General features: G+C 54.3%; 1 protein-coding gene across 3 annotated transcripts in view; it reads right to left on the reverse strand.

The window, feature by feature from the left end:
* The window catches only part of LOC103345010 (transmembrane protein 132B), a 364,359-nt gene that overhangs the window by 58,778 nt on the left and 288,826 nt on the right, over positions 1–16,755 (reverse strand). For all 3 annotated transcript variants that reach the window (XM_070066052.2, XM_070066053.2, XM_089323495.1), the window contains one exon: positions 351–494. In XM_070066052.2, the coding sequence (XP_069922153.2) occupies positions 351–494 (144 nt within the window). The remainder of the gene's footprint in view (positions 1–350; positions 495–16,755) is intronic.

A 16,755-nucleotide genomic window follows, 5' to 3' on the forward strand; every position in this document is an offset into this window, starting at 1 on the left:
GTTGAGAAAGCTGAGAAGGTAGTGCACGAACTCCTGAACTTAGGAAAATGTTGTCCTTCGAGGAAAGATGGAGGGAGGGAGAGCGAGGGAGAGGGACGAAGGCAGAGAGAGAGAAGAGAATGGACTGTCATTTCCATTTGAGAGCAGGGGTCTGGCTCCCTTTCTCAGGGAGGGGGACCCAGCACTGCGGGCTGCAGCCTGCTGGTCCTGCAGACTCTGCGGTCAGCCACGCACTCCTCTGTGGGGTCAGTGTGGCTCCGGGCCTCCCAGCACAGGACGCTCAGACACAGCAAGGCTCTGGGACCGGGGGAGCCACGCGAGGGCGGTCCGGAGACAGGGTCCTGTTCTACCTTGATGACGTCTTCATCCGCAGACCTGCACTCCACGGACTCCGACACGTGCACCACGGAGCCGTCCTCTTGGACGCCCACGACTCTCACAGGAACTGACACAGGCTTGCCAGTGAGGATGGCGGTGTTCAGAAGCTCCGTGTCCTGAACAGGAGAGAAGAGGACACGGGTCAGCAAGCACACAGCTCAGGGGACAGTGGGCGAGAGCAGCAATGCAGCAACCTGCCACCAGGGTGTCAGACCCGCAGCCGGACGCTGGGCCTCGCCTCAGGCCCCTGGGCGCTGACCTCCACCCCCACCCCACCCCAACACCCCACAAGTGCTTCTCCATGTTTGCCAAATCTGGGCCTCAGGTTCGTTTGGGAAGGGACGGCCTGTTTCTCTGGGTTTATTAACGTAAATTAACATAATGAACATTGCCTTCATTCTGGTTTCAAATTAGGAAAGACAACAGCACAAAGAAGAGAAGCAGCCACACCCTGTGAACCCCACACCCCGGGGCTGAGCACCAGGCCCCAGAGGGTCCCTCCAAGGCTCGCTCGCAGGGGTCTTCCTTCTCCTGATGCCCCGGGGCTCTCGGTCCTAGCCTCGAGATTTCCCCCACCGCCACACCACACTCCACTGTCAGTCTTACCCCATCGCCATGCCCACTCTCTTCACCAGTCTGAGCTCGCCTAACTCAGACTCTTTCCCTCCTGGGCTAAAACACCCTGCAAGGATCCTACTGTCCAAACCTACGCACAAGGTGAGCTGACCCCGCCCGTCCCCCCAGCTCCCCCTCATCCCTCAGGGCCCATCAGCAGCATCTGAACCAGGTCACTGCCCCCGTGTCTGGGCTCCCTGACCTGCTGCCTAGTGACCACATGAAGATCTGATGAACCAAGCCGTGTACACAGCTTAGAGCGGGTGCACACGAGCAGCACGCACTTGGTAGAGAGGGCTGCCAGCACAGTGCTCTACGACATCATCTCAGTGAATGACGAGGTTCCCAGGGGTCTGACGGGGAGGCTACTTCCCCATGTGGCCGAAGAGGAGGCGTCAGCCAGAGCTGGTAGGCAACAGGCAAGACAGCTCAGCAATGCGAGTCCACGGACATTCAGCAGCTGGCTACATCAGGATCCAGACGTTCGGCAGTGGGCTGCACCAGGAACCACAGATGTTCGGCAACAGGCTGCACCAGGATCCAGACATTCGGCAGTGGGCTGCACCAGGATCCACAGACATTCGGCAGCGGGCTGCACCAGGATCCAGACATTCGACAACAGGCTGCACCAGGATCCACAGACATTCGGCAGCGGGCTGCACCAGGATCCACAGACATTCGGCAGCGGGCTGCACCAGGATCCACAGACATTCGGCAGTGGGCTGCACCAGGATCCAGACGTTCGGCAGTGGGCTGCACCAGGATCCACAGACATTCGGCAGCGGGCTGCACCAGGATCCAGACATTCGGCAGTGGGCTGCACCAGGATCCACAGACATTCGGCAGCGGGCTGCACCAGGATCCACGAGACAGGACACCATTTCACTGCTCCTGTCACATGTGGAGGGCTCACTCCAGCTCAGGCACTCAGGGTTCCAAAATCAGCCCCTCACTCTCTATCTCAAATTTAGAAAAGGTTAAGAGATGCAGTCAATCTTTAATAATAATAAATAATGTCTAAGTCTTGGCTATTATGGGACAGGCCATGTCCTAAGAGCTTTACTTGTAATTAATTGCACATTCCATTTTCTAAGCACCCTCCTGAGACAGCTGCTAGTACTATTCCCACTGTATAGAAGATTCGTCTCTCAGTGCTTTTTTTTTTTTTTTTTTTTTTGGACAGGCAGAGTTAGACAGTGAGAGAGAGACAGAGGAAAAGTTCTTCCTTCTGTTGATGGCTGCTACGGCCAGCATGCTGTGCCGATCTGAAGCCAGGAACCAGGTGCTTCCTCCTGGTCTCCCATGCGGGTGCAGGGCCCAACCTCCACTGCCCTCCCGGGCCACAGCAGAGAGATGACTGGAAGAGGAGCAACTGGGACAGAATATGGCACCCCAACCGGGACTAGAACTCGGGGTGCCAGCGCCACAGGCAGAGGATTAGCCAAGTGAGCCGCAGTGCCGGCTTCTCAGTCCTTTTAAACCTGGAAATAGTGGCTTCTTGTCAAGAGAAGACATGAACTCCACGTCCACATCATCTAGGAACTGGAAGATGTAATCTTGATACTGTGGCTCTCCTCTGGTCAGAACCCTGAACAGAGAAATCCATGACTCCGACTCCGACTTCTCCAGTCTCACCAGCGATGCAATCCATGCACATTCATGCATTCTGACACGCAGGGCACACACGAAGCACGGGACCTGCTGCAGACGCTGAGGTAAGCGCTAAGGCGGGACGAGGACGCACAGGCGGGGACAAAGACAACAGGAACAAGGGACAAAAACTGCCCCCTGCTTCCAGGACACACCGCCAAACTCAGGTCCGTAACACAACTGAAAAAGACCCACGCGGAAGTTTCCTGAGTGCTGCAGGCAGGCGCTAATTTCACCTGCCAGGCCTCCTTCCGCCTCTTTGAGCGCCAGGACTTCTTCCCTCCTTTGAGTCCCATTCCTGCTCAGTGCAGCTTTGGGTCGCGCAGGCTGCGGGCCGTCCAATCAGCTTCCTGGAAGGGCACATAGCCTAAGTAAGGTCCATCAAGACGTGGCGATACTTTGTCCACAAAGACTGACTCAAGTGAGGCCCAAATGAAGGAAACCAGAGGCAAGTGTAGAGAGAAACCAGTGTCTGAAAAGGGTCTCTGGGCTCCTGAGTCTGTTCAACTTGGAAATTTGGGTGTGCAAAGTAAACTGTTGCCTTCAACCTGCTTGTCACTTGCAACTGAAAGTGTAAATTAAGAGGACAGGCAATGTGCTGATCCCCTGGGAGAGAGGCTGACCGTCACCTGCACGCTGACCCCCAGGAGGGACAGGCTGAGTGACACCTGCACACTGACCCCCAGGAGGGACAGGCTGAGTGCTGCCTGCACGCTGACCCCCAGGAGGGACAGGCTGAGTAACACCTGCACGCTGACCCCCAAGAGGGACAGGCTGAGCCACCTGCACACTGACCCCCAGGAGGGACAGGCTGAGCAACACCTGCACGCTGACCCCCAGGAGAGACAGGCTGAGTGCTGCCTGCACACTGATCCCCAGGAGGGACAGGCTGAGCAACACCTGCACGCTGACCCCCAGGAGAGACAGGCTGAGTGACACCTGCATGCTGACCCCCAGGAGGGACAGGCTGAGTGTTGCCTGCACACTGACCCCCAGGAGGGACAGGCTAAGCGACACCTGCACACTGACCCCCAGGAGAGACAGGCTGAGTGCTGCCTGCACACTGATCCCCAGGAGGGACAGGCTGACCGTCACCTGCACGCTGACCCCCAGGAGAGACAGGCTGAGTGACACCTGCACACTGACCCCCAGGAGGGACAGGCTGAGTGTTGCCTGCACGCTGACCCCCAGGAGGGACAGGCTGACCATCACCTGCACGCTGACCCCCAGGAGGGACAGGCTGAGTGACACCTGCACGCTGACCCCCAGGAGGGACAGGCTGAGTGACACCTGCATGCTGACCCCCAGGAGGGACAGGCTGAGTGTTGCCTGCACACTGACCCCCGGGAGGGACAGGCTGAGTGACACCTGCACACTGACCCCCAGGAGAGACAGGCTGAGTGACACCTGCATGCTAACCCCCAGGAGGGACAGGCTGAGTGACACCTGCACGCTGACCCCCAGGAGGGACAGGCTGAGTGACACCTGCATGCTGACTCCCAGGAGAGACAGGCTGAGTGCTGCCTGCACACTGATCCCCAGGAGGGACAGGCTGACCGTCACCTGCACGCTGACCCCCAGGAGAGACAGGCTGAGTGACACCTGCACGCTGACCCCCAGGAGGGACAGGCTGAGTGACACCTGCACGCTGACCCCCAGGAGGGACAGGCTGAGTGACACCTGCACACTGACCCCCAGGAGGGACAGGCTGAGTGACACCTGCATGCTGACCCCCAGGAGGGCAGGCTGAGTGACACCTGTACGCTGACCCCCAGGAGGGACAGGCTGAGTGCTGCCTGCACGCTGACCCCCAGGAGGGACAGGCTGAGTGACACCTGCACACTGACCCCCAGGAGGGACAGGCTGAGTCACCTGCACACTGACCCCCAGGAGGGACAGGCTGAGCTGCCTGCACGCTGGGGAGGCTCTCAGCACGGCAGAGTCCCCACCCTGCCTTTCAAGGCAGGTGACCTCATTTTTCATGACAACACTTCTTCACTGCCCCAGGCCTGTGATTTTTTTATACATAATTTACAGCCTCATTTCTCTCTTCAGCCTCTTCGTGTGTGGATGAGTTTTTTGCACTTTTGTCCCCAGCGTCCATCCACAGCCTCTCCAAAATGCTGAAGGCCATCCCTTCCAACCTGCGGCGCACTGAGGAGTGAGGTGCCATGCTAAACATGGTGCCAAAGCAGCCTCCTGGCTGCTGAGGCTGCGACGAAGTCGCCGTCTGCCAGAAGGCCAGTCTTTCACTCTGCTCCAAGCACAAGCTCTAGACTTGACGCCTTGGAAGCATTTGCATTCTTTGTGAAGATGCAGGCACACGAGTGCTGCATGCCAGAGTGATGTCAGTGGAAATGGCAGAGGGAGAGCACCAAAAAACTCTCTTCTCCAAAAGAGCAGCAAGAAAACTGGCCATGTCAAAGTGGGTTTTTTCAGAGCTCTAGAAATAAACAGCAGGCGTATGACCAGGAGAGCAGTCATCCAAGAAGCCTGGCTCACTCAGTAAGAACACTCTGAAGCGACCCGTTCCTTCCTCCGGCGCTCTGGTGGCTTTGCAAAACAGCAGCCCCTATTCTCACCGAAACCTGGCAGCGCGGGAGCCATTGGAGAGAGCAGATCAGAGCTGGAGACCTTTCAAAACCTCGTTCTCAACCTCGTTCTCAAGTAATTGTTGCTTGGTGGGTTCCTGAAGCCCCCATCGGCAAGGCTGTCCCTGTTTGACCCGGCTGCTCATGCAGTGTGGAAAGTCTTCTCCCTAGAGAGGTTTGTCAAAAACAATTGCAACCCATTGTTGAACTTCCTGGCTGCCTGAAACAGTGTATAGCAGTTGAATCAAAAAGATGGGGCCCTGGAGGGGCCATGCCACGTTCCTGGGCACCTGTGAGACAGACACAGGGCGGCACACAGGCCCAGGGCTGTGCTCATACCCAGCACAGACCAGAGCAGACCGAAACTCTCACCTCGGGCTGACTTGGAGACTGTGAACGCTAAGGCAGGTTCCAGGAGGTAACACCCGTCAGCTCCCGGTTTACAGCCAGTGAGTCGCAGCGGCTCTCCTAGAGGCAGGGAGCTCTACGGAAGGCAATGGCCACAGCGCCTTCCTTGGTGGGAATCCGGAAGTACAGCGGATTTGAACTCTCAGAGGTGACAGGCAGGTCAAAGGAAATCTGAGGTGAAGCCCCCGTGTGACAGAGCTGTGTGCCAGCACCACGAGTCAGCCCACAGTGGGGTGCTCCAGTGGACACCAGAGGTTGGCCCAGGCTTCCCTGGCTCATAGTTTTAGACACTGACAGTCCAAGACTGGGCAAGCCCATGCACTCGGCCTCTGGCAAGGACCTCACAACACGGCACAGGAACAGAAAGGACAACAACCACGTGTGCAAGGGTCCAAAGACTCGAACGGAGCTTGCTTTAAAACAAGGCACTCACCAGATCCAACCCAGCCCCACAAAAACCGTATTCACACACAGCGTAAAAAAAATGAAATCCGGTCATTTGCAACAAAATGGAGGAATCTGGAAAACATCGTGTTGAGTAAAATAAGCCAGCCCCAAAGGATAAATATCATCAGTTCTCCCTGATCTGTGACAACTAACAGAGCACCTAAAAGGGAACCTGTAGAAGTGAAACCGACACCATGAGACACAATGACTTGATCAGCCCTTGTCCTGACTGTCGAGGAACAGCTTACTATTTTATTCTTTTTAGTATTTTCTTTTTCATTGGTTGAACTCTTCAATTAACACAGAATCATTCTTAGGTGTTTAAATCCAATTGAAAATTGATCCTTGTTAAAATAATAATAATAAGAATAAAATAATGGGAATAAGAGAGGGAGGAGATATATAGTTCAGCACATGTTCCCTCGGACTTACCCCTAAGGGTAAAGCTAAAAACTTGCCATGGGACTCTAAATCCCATTAAGTTGGCAGGTACCAATGCCATCTGACTAGCTAAAGTGATCAGTTTAAGTTCATAACTAATCATAAAGATAGGATTAAATGTCAAAGGAATCACATAAATATGACCAGTATCTGCTAATAATAACTGATAGAATTAGAAAGGATAGACCGATCCAACATGGGAGGCAGGATACACAGCAGACTCATAGAATGACAAATGCCCTAAATAGCACTCTGGCCTCAGAATCAGTCCTTAAGGCATTCAAATCTGCCTAAAAAGCCCATGAGAGTATCTCAGGCATGGAAAGCCAAGACATTGTGGCAAAAAAATGACCTAAATGAAAGATCTCTGTGAGTGAGACCCCAGCAGAAAGAAGGGGCCATCAAAGGAGGAGGTACCTTTCTCTGAAGGGAGGAGAGAACTTCTACTTTGATTATGGCCCTGTCTACTTACTGATGGAGTCTGTGGACTCAAGAAGCTTCCATAGCCTTGGCAGCTCATGACAAGAGCCTCAGGTGATTACTGATGTCATAAATAAGAGTGTCAATTGTTAAATCAACAAAAGGAGTCACTGTGCACTTACTCCCCATGTAGGACTTCTGTCCATAATGTGTTGTACTATGAGAATTAACAGTAAAACTAGTCTTCAAACAGTACTTTATACTTTGTGTGTCTGTGTGGGTGCAAACTGTTGAAATCTTCACTTAGTATAGAGTTGATCTTTTGTATCTAAAGATAATTAAAGATGAATCTTAATGAAGAATGGGATGAGAAAGGGAGTAGGAGTTGGGATGGTTTGGGGGTGGGAAGGTGGGTATGGGGGATGAACTGCTATAATCCAAAAGCTGTACCTATGAAATTTATATTTATTAAATAAAAGCTTTCTATAAAAGAAGTGTTAAGCCCTTCTGAGAGCAGTGCCCCCATGACCCAATTGCCTGGCACCACCGCTCAGAGATGCACTGCCTCTCAATACCACCACATTGCAGACGAAGCTTCCAGCACATGAACCTTCAGGGACTTGCTCAGGCCATTTGCAAGCCACAGCAACCACGCTCAGTGAAGGAGATGATAATACCTCTCATAGAACGCAGCATCTGCTATGTGTCAGACACTGTGACGAGGCTGCCCATGTCACGTGATTCTCGTGATAAATTACTGAGCTTGACTGCATGATCATCTTTTCTTCATAAGGAAGAACACTGGAAACAAGGGACCCCTGATTGATAAAGAGGAGCACACAGACATCCCACACTCGGTGCCCTCACTCAGAGAAATGCTCACCAACGCCATCTGCTCGCTACAGCATCACGGCAAACAGCTGGGGCATGGCCCAGTCATCGTGGCACATGCACACGGTAGGAAATGTTGTGTGGCATGGGGTGGGCATTGGGCCTGGCAGGTGAGCCGTCACCTGGGATGGCCACATCCCGTATCAGGGTGCCCAGGTTCAAGTCCCAGCTCCACTCCTGGCTCACGTGCACCCTGAGAGAGCCGTACGTTAGTGAGACACGAGATGAAATCTGAGTAAGGCCTGGAGTGAGATAATTCACTGCCTGGACGTTCATTTCCTGATTTTGAAATTTCACTCTACTCACGTGGGAGCTTTAGAAGGGGGACATATATACAGAGAAAGGATCATCATGTGTGTAACTTACTCCCAAACATTGCATTAAAGTAATAGTAACGAGTGTTTACATTGAGAGAGAATATTAATGTTTGAGGGATTCTGGTGAAGGTAATGGGAAATGCATGTTTTCAGACTCTGATGAAACAACAACAACAAAAAAAAACACACGACAAAGATGAATCGGTGAATAAGTGCACACAGAAACAGGATGTGGTAACTGCCTAACCAACATAATTAATGGCACAACTAATTTTTTAAACACTTGGATAAGTTGCCAGGCCCTGTGCCAAGTGATTTACATGTGCAATCTACCAACAACGTTGCATATTTATAACAATATACAGTCTGATATGCATGCCCATCTGGTAACCAACAAAACACTAAAACAATAGTGAATGCCACGTGGCACGGGCTCCGTAGATGTCATCTGGTCTTATTAATATCTCAGCTAATCCTCTGGCGTCCCTACTGAAGGGTTGCTATTTTTATCGTCATTTTACAAATGAGGGGACTGCAGTTAAAAAGCATTCAGGATTTTGGCCAGAATTGCACCGCTGCTAAGCAACAGAGCCGGGGTGGAAACGAAGGCTGTTGGTGCCAGAGCCCAACTCCCTGGCTGCCGGGGAGCTCTCTCCCAGCTCCACCCCTGTAAAATGAACCTAACAACCCATGTTTCCAGAAAGGCTTCAGGAGGACAGAAAGAGTTACAGAGACCTCGAAGACTTCTAAAGGTGCATCAACAGCCAAGCCACCCCTAAGCCCGGGCCATGAGCGGGGGTGGCTGCCGACGCACCCATCCCGGCAGCTGCCCCAGACTGGGAGAATCCGGGCCCGTGCTCGGCCTGGCTGTCCGCTGGCTCCCCTGCTCTGTGGCACAGGGCTGTCGCCAGCCTCATAACAGGGATCCAATTCAGCCCCCATTGTGCTCTCAGACCCTGGACCGCTGACTGTCAGAGCTGCAAGGCAGATGCGAGCGGCGCTCAGAGATAAGCGGGGACGCTGGCTCCAGCCGAAATAATGAGCCCAGCCCCACTGCTGAGCGTTGTACAACTCTGAAACCGGCCCCGCTCCCCACACTTGACGGCTATTTTTAGACACTGATAATTTATTACCCACAAGGCAGTGATTTCAAACTCAGCTCTTTATGAGCCCTTGAATAGCACAAAGAAAATTATTTCCAATAGAATAGCACTCCGGAGTTAATAACATGAGTTCTGTTGAGGCGCTTCAGATGTCCCCCGGGGGCAGCTGTGCAGGGAAGACACAAAGGCTCTGTAGACAGAGTTTCTATCAGCCTCGCCCGGGGCCCACGGTGCGTTCACGGACACCGGCCACCAGCAGCAGGGAGGGGGCAGGCGCTCCTCAACCGGTGTGACTGCAGCTCACCCACAGGGAAGACAGCTGTGCAGTGGGTCTTACAGCCGAGCTCATCTCCACGGCCAGCACGCCGGAACTCAAAGCAGTGAGTCCTACAGCTCTCTCCACATCTGGCGGTTCTGCAGGGAGTGGGGACCGAGCCAACGAAACCCGAGAGACTGTGAACTCCCCAGGACAAGGACTGTGTTTCCGGCTTTTCTGTTGCACTCCTGGCTACAGTAAGATCCCAGATGCTGTGGAATGCAGGCTGAGCATCCAACAGTGACGGCGGCAGCATCCACGGAGCCTCCCTCCCTCCTCTGTCTCATCACTCTCATCACGACGGTACTGGCAACGAGGCTCCCGTTACCCTTTTACACACAGTGAGCGCGCTCCCTCCTTCCCCCGTCACTGTGGCCTGGTCCAGACAGGAGCCACGAGCCAGCAAGTCCTTCTCTGAAAGAATCTGCAGGGGGCTCAGGAGAGCCCAGCCTCCCGACTTCTCTGCAGAAAGCTTGGGGAGCAAGCGGAGAGGCAGGTCTTGGCCACGGGCTGCCAGTCGAGTGGCAGGCCGAGGGAGGCGGAGGGGAGAGGCAGATGGAGCTTCCTGGACCTCCGGTGCTGGCTCCAGTCCTGTCCTTACGCTGTGCTCCTTTGCAGCTCTTGGATTCCAGATGCAATTCTTGTGTCTGCACAGAGTTCCCCTTGGGGGTCCACCAGCCCTAGTGGTTTCTGCTACTCGGCCCAGGAAAGTGTCACTTGAAGAGTTCTAAAGACGTCAGCACCCTTGGCATCCCAAGTGCCACAGGGACTCCAGGGACGCTGACTAAGGGGTCTACGTGTTGCACAGGCGCTCCAGAGTGGCAAGGGGGCCTCGTTTGTATGCAGTGTTCTACTGCAGCAGCCAGAGGGGACAGCAGATGCCCCTTCCCACCAGGATCCTGCAGGCCAACATGGAGACCCTGGATGGAGAATCAAGAGACCTAGCTGCTGCCACCAACTTCTAGTGACCTGAGCCAATGACCTCTCCTGTGATACGAGGCAATACTGCCAAACCTGTTGGCACCCCAGGGAGTGGAAGTGCTTTGGAAAGAATCACTACTGCAGAGAAAGCCATCATGATATTGCCGAGTGTCTGGGAGAGAGGCCTGTCAGGGAACGCCTGGTAGAGCAGGAGTGGCAACACAGCTGTGAGGCAACACAGAGTGAAGCGTTACAACCGCACCCACCTTCCAAAAGAGGAGACTGAGGCTCAGAGACGTGAAGCGGCTGCCTGAGGCCACCCACCTGGTGGGCTGCTGCCCTTGGATCCACCCCACTCCCAAGCACGTACTCCCAACCAGTGGCACAGAGCGCCTGACGGGAACCCCGCGGGCAAGGACAGGTGGCTGTGGCACCCAACGTGGGAGGCAGAGTGCGATGGTCTTTGCTGCGCTGGTCCCCGAGTAGGAGTGTGCCACGTCACGGTGAAGAGAGCTCGGGGACCTGAGGCAGTTCCAGAGAGTAAGAAAGAGGCAAAGGCACCGCGGTATGCTCTAGTACCCAGCACCCCCACACACACACAGAGACTGACGGGAGCTGATGTCTATCAGGCGCTCCGTGGGGAAGGAAGCCCTGGCTCTGGGCCAGCAGGGAGGTGTGGCGGATCCTGTGGACAAGCCTCACAACACAGAAGACAAGCCAGAGCTGGAACACTCAGCTTACACAGAAGACAGAAAAAGGGAAAGAAACACAGGTTGGAACAGAGATAGACGAGGGAACAGGATGGGGCAGGGCAAAAGACGGAGAAGGCAGAAGCTTAGCGACGATGCGGGGGAGTCACAGGGCCACACGGGACGTGCGTGGGCTCTCACGCAGGGTTAGCTCCTGGGTGCACTCACTCCCTGTGCTCCCCCTGTGCAGGTGGGCCCTGTCAGTCCGCACACCCCAGCTACAACGCTCAGTAACAACTCACTGCACATTCTCCTATTTCCTCCCTCTGCCTGTGAGCACGCCCTTCAAGACAACTGTAAAATTTAACACAACTTCCGCTTGCTGCTGGACCAGCAACCAAATGACATCTGTTCAATTAAACCTAAAACCTGAGCTGATGGCACCTCTGAAGAGAAGCTTAGCACCACCGAAATCCAAGCTCGCGATGATAACATGACTTACACAGGAGAGCTCCCTCTTGCGAAGTCAGTATGGAAGGCAGGAGCCTCTGCTGCTGCCATGGGGACCCGGATGAGCCGTGTGAGCGTGGCTGGAGGCACCTGCTAACTCCCAGTCCCCCCAGGAGCCCCGGAATGGAGGGATGGATGGACGGGGAGGAGGACAAGAAGATGGGGAGGGACACAGTAGGGAAAGAGGGGAGAGAACGAATGACTTTTAAAAGAGACAGAGGCAGAGAGGGACAGGGACAAGGGATGGAGCAGAGACAGTCAGCACAGGGAGAGCACACAGATGGCAGATGGAAGCGCCAGGAGAGGGAGAACAAGAGACTGAAACCTTGCAAGACACAGGGCTTTCTGCTAAAACAGCCAAGGTGCCTCGGCGCCCAGCGCGGGGCCTGCCTGTCCCAGCCCAGCCCTACTGACCCCCACCCAGTGACTTCAGTTGAAGTTCACTGAGCTCAGAATCACACACGCAGGGACACTGGGCAGCCCCCTGCCAGGGACGCCTGACGCCGTCCAGGGCGGCCTCCGGAGGAGACTCACTCTCCCTACAAAGACGTGCTCAACTCACGCTCAGAGCAGCGACAGCCACAGAAGTGAGAAATCTTAAAAATCCTCTACAGACTACTTCCAGTGTGCGGCCATTACTTGCATCTTGCGTGTTGTCCTCATTCAGTTCTCAAAACCTATGAGGAGGGACTCTTACTCCCATTTTACAGATGAGAAAGCCAAGGCACAGAATCCTCACCCCAAGATTATGGTACCAAGTGCTGGACCTAATGCCACACCCAGCATACCTTGTCCCAGAGCCTGAGCTGCTCGGTGTGTGAGGCTCAGCACAGGTCAGTGCTGTAACCAGGGGCACTCGGCACCCGGTGTGACGCACACACGTCAGCATCACTGACCCAGGCAGACTTCCTTCATGGGCTCTGCTGTGCATCACATCCACGTATTACTGTATTCTATCTTACGCGACGTAGCACAGTTAGGAAACTATAGGGCCTATTTGCTTGTTTTTCATCTGCCCCATCATTACAATTAATTATCAGAATACTGCTTCCACCTGTGAGCCGTTCCTAGCATTAGTCCACCTGCCAGAACTAGAAGTCCAGGAAAATGCAAGACACAGCTGTTTTCAGAGGTTAGAAAATACAGACAGACAGACATATAGTGAGCGCTGAATGCACAGGAAGTTCAGTTAATGCCCAACAGTCTTCCTCCGCTGTGCAGATGAAGGTCAAGTTCAGGGAGCTGACACAACTGGAACCCGAGCACAGAGCAGGGTGAAGGGAGTGCCACAGTCCTCGGCTCCACGGGAAGGAACCATCGGAAACAGGAAGCTGGCAGTTTCGGGAGCACACCCAGAGCCTGGAGTAGCCCAGGTCCCCACCCACCAGAGCAGACATGCCTCTGCTCTGCAGGGACCCCTGACAGGACCCTCAGAAGGGCTGTGCCTCACTGGTGGGGCTGCTCTGGACCTGCCCTGACCCAGCTGAAAGGCAGTTTTGAAAGCATCACACTGATCTGCAAGCCAGGAGAAAGTGGACGGTTACAGACTTTTACAGGAATGTAACAAAACCCAGTGTTCAACAACATAAAATCCACAATGTCCAGAGGCCAAGCAAAACCTAGCAGGCAAGAAGGAGAAAAGCCAGCAAGGACGGAGATGGCAGAGCAACACACAGAAGGAAAAAGCAATGTTTAGGGAGAAAAGACTCCAGCCAGACGACAGAGGAATGACTCCTGCGGCTCAGCCAGGTAAATGAAGACGCATGCCAACAGAGCCGCAGAAGCCTTCCAAAACCCGCAGACACCAGCCAGCCCACCAGCTCGGGGAAGAAGGAGCCAACGACCGCCCAGGCTCAGTCTCCCTCATCGGAAGTGCTTGGGGCCAGAAGATCTCCAATTTTCTTTTCATGCTGTGGAATAACTGCAAATTTTTTCATGATACTGGGAAAATATGTATTATGAAAAAAACTATACATCGATTTCCAAATTGTTTTGCACCTAATTAAACTCATACTTTTACTTCCTTTTTCCACAAACCTGTAAAAGTACCTTTGTGTATAATGAGATCTCCTGGGGATAGGACTCAAGTCTACACACAAAGTTCATTAATGATTTATACACGAGAGCCTCCCACAATATTTTCAGAGCACCGGAGTTTGGACTGTAAACCCATCACATCCGTGCAGGCGTGGGCCTCCCACTGGTGGCATCGCACTGGTGCTCAGACAGTTTTGGACTTTGCAGCGATTCAGATTTTGGGTTTTGGATTACAAACGCTCACCTGGATTTCCATACAAGGAAATATTCATCAACAAATGACTGACACAGGCAAAAACACACATGGGCCCCTGAATATGCCTACTGGAAAGAAGCCTACACGCAAACTGTATGACTGTACAAGCATGACCTTCTAAAAAAGGCCAAACTGTAGTGATAAAAAAAAATAGAGCAGTAGCTGCCAGGGGCCGGGAGATGGAGAGCCGAGAGTCTACAGAGAGACAGAAAGGACTTGTGGGATGACGGAAAGGTTCTGCGTTTTGATTGTGCTGGGCCTGATGCTACAGCTGCCCATAAAACACATTCAGCTGGAAAAATGAGTGTTTTGCTGCATGATGTCAGACCTCAGAAACCCTAATAAAAGTTGAGTCCCCAGTGCCTGCTGTTCAACACAGACTTGTTCAGAAGAGACGAGAAGGAAAGAGAAGCAAGAGACAGGACAAAGGGGAGGGAGAGGGCAGGAGGCAGAGACCACGCATGCATCTGCTGAGACCCAGGCCTGCTCGGCTGAGCCGCCCTCTTGGGGTACAGCACCGTCGGCAGCCACATGCTACCCTTGGGCAGACACAACTCACACGCTTTCCCGAAAGGATCACGGGTCTCAGACTCCTCTCCCACGCCCCCTCTGCCCCAGAGAGCCAGCAGAGGGAATCGGCAGTCCAGGGCTGACCCCTGGGCCCATAGCCCACGGCTGAAATCCCGCCTCTGTTTTGGGAGGCCACTTGCACTCACCCTGACTCCGTTTCCTTCTCTGGCACAGGCAGTGGGTGACTGGGCCCAGACCTCCTCCAAGAGTTGAGGATATTAATTAGACGCCTCTCACCTGAGCCCTGCTGGCTCCTCCAGCAGCTGCTCAGACACAGGTAGCACTTGGCTTCCTCACTGCCACCGGGTTCTCTTCACGGCAGATCTCTCAGCCTTCAATGCTATGAAGGCGTCACTTCCTGTGTCGGGCGTTCACAGACATAATTAACGGCTTCCCCACCGTGCCCCCTCAATGCCCAACAAATGCCTGTCTCAGCACATGTCCTAGTGCATGAGGCCATCGCTCAACTGGGCTTGCCCGAGTACCTCTGCGTGCTCCAGAGTCTAGCACAAGGCTGGAAACATCCAAAATGCTTGGAACAAGCGAGTAGGTACCAGCATGTGGGAGACCTCAGAGAGCCCACGTGGGAGGTTAATGCCGGTGAGCAGGGCCGAGAAGATCCCAGAGGCACTCTGAGCCCTCTCCTCCCGGCTCCATCACAATCCCCTCAAAGACCAGAACCTTCTTCAACCCAGAAGAACCTGCGGAATACAGAACCCTTCACGACCGCAAACAATCTGTAAAGAGAAGAAAGCGCCACGTCCTTCGGGCAAACCTGATGGAAACCACTCCTGTCTTCCTGCCCAGAGCCTTTGGAACGTTGACCTTGAGCAGGGCTGGGGAAGGCAGCAAGGAGAGCTCCGGGAACGTCACAGCGATCCACAGTCCACACAGCACGCGATGGCAGCCTCGAGGCCCTTCCTCCGCTCTGCTGGACCCGCCAGTCAGCATCGCGTCCTCACTACACACGGGGACTAGGATCGACACAGAGGGAAAGCCGGCTGCTGAGCTGTCTCGATGCCGGGGTCCCGAGCAGCTCCGCCCGTGTGCGGCCTCAGCACTGCCGAGCACTGGTCCGGGACTTGGGCTAACAGATCGGATCGCAGGCCGCAGCGCGCATCGGTCCTCACGGCTGCCTCCTTCCTGTTCCCGGTTCCCAGGGCAGCCGTAGCTTACTGCAAGTTTGGTGGCTTAGAACAACGGAAGTCCACTCCTTCGCAGCCCCGGGGGATTGGGATGTGAAGTGGGGGTGGCCGCGGGCCCCACCCTTGGAAGGTCCTTTGCCTCTGCGTGCAGCTGATGGCTCCAGGTGTGCATTGGTCTGCAGCAGCGTCACTCACATCCCCGCGTCCATCTTCCCAGGCCGTCAGCTCTGTCTGTCCTGTCTGTGAGTCCCACACCGCCTTCTTCCCACAAGGACAGGTTACGGGGCTTAGGCAATGCCACAGACCCAGGCTCTCTTCCCAACACCCTTCATTCCACGTGAAGGTCTACTTCAAATAAGGTCATGTCCCCAGGTACTGGCGGTTAGAGCTTGGACATACCCTCGTGGGAGCCCTGATCAACTCACTTACAGGGCTTCCGTGCCCCAAATTAAATTTAGCAAAGCGCAAGAGCGAGGAGCCGATCTTTCTGCTACTAGGAAACAAGAGCTTGGGCTCACCTGGGCCGAGAGAAAAGCTTTCTCATCCTTACAACAAAACTTCCCCATGACGCGAGGGAAATCAGAGGGGCTTCCCCTCCCCAGTTTCCATAACCAATTCAGCTGGCACAAAAGCAGCTGCCTACTGCCTGTGCCTCCTTATTGTCAACAGGAACCACAATACCCAGTAATCCACACACCCAGAAAGAGCATAAAGGTTTCACTCTTCACTTTCAGAGAGTCAGCCCGGAGAGCAACAGCCATTTCCACGATAGAGGAGGAAACTCTGTTAGCTGTCCCCAAGAGAATGACCTTGTCCAAAACATGCGTCTGGCTGGGACCCAGGGTCCAAGGGATGGGAGGTCTGAGACAGCTGCGCACAGGTAGGCGAGGGGCACAGAGCACAGGTGACAGGGTGGGTGGCAGTGCTGCCTCCCCGGCCACAGGACAAGGAGACCATTTACCGCCACGTGGGAGCAGCGAGCCCAGGGCAGCTCAGCGACTTTCTTCCAGAAATGATCTCTCTGAATCCCTTTTTGGAAGGGGGCAGGCG

The sequence above is a fragment of the Oryctolagus cuniculus genome, chromosome 21, assembly GCF_051225735.1.
Source record: "Oryctolagus cuniculus isolate XC-2025 breed Fujian yellow rabbit chromosome 21, ASM5122573v1, whole genome shotgun sequence".
NCBI lineage: Eukaryota > Metazoa > Chordata > Mammalia > Lagomorpha > Leporidae > Oryctolagus > Oryctolagus cuniculus.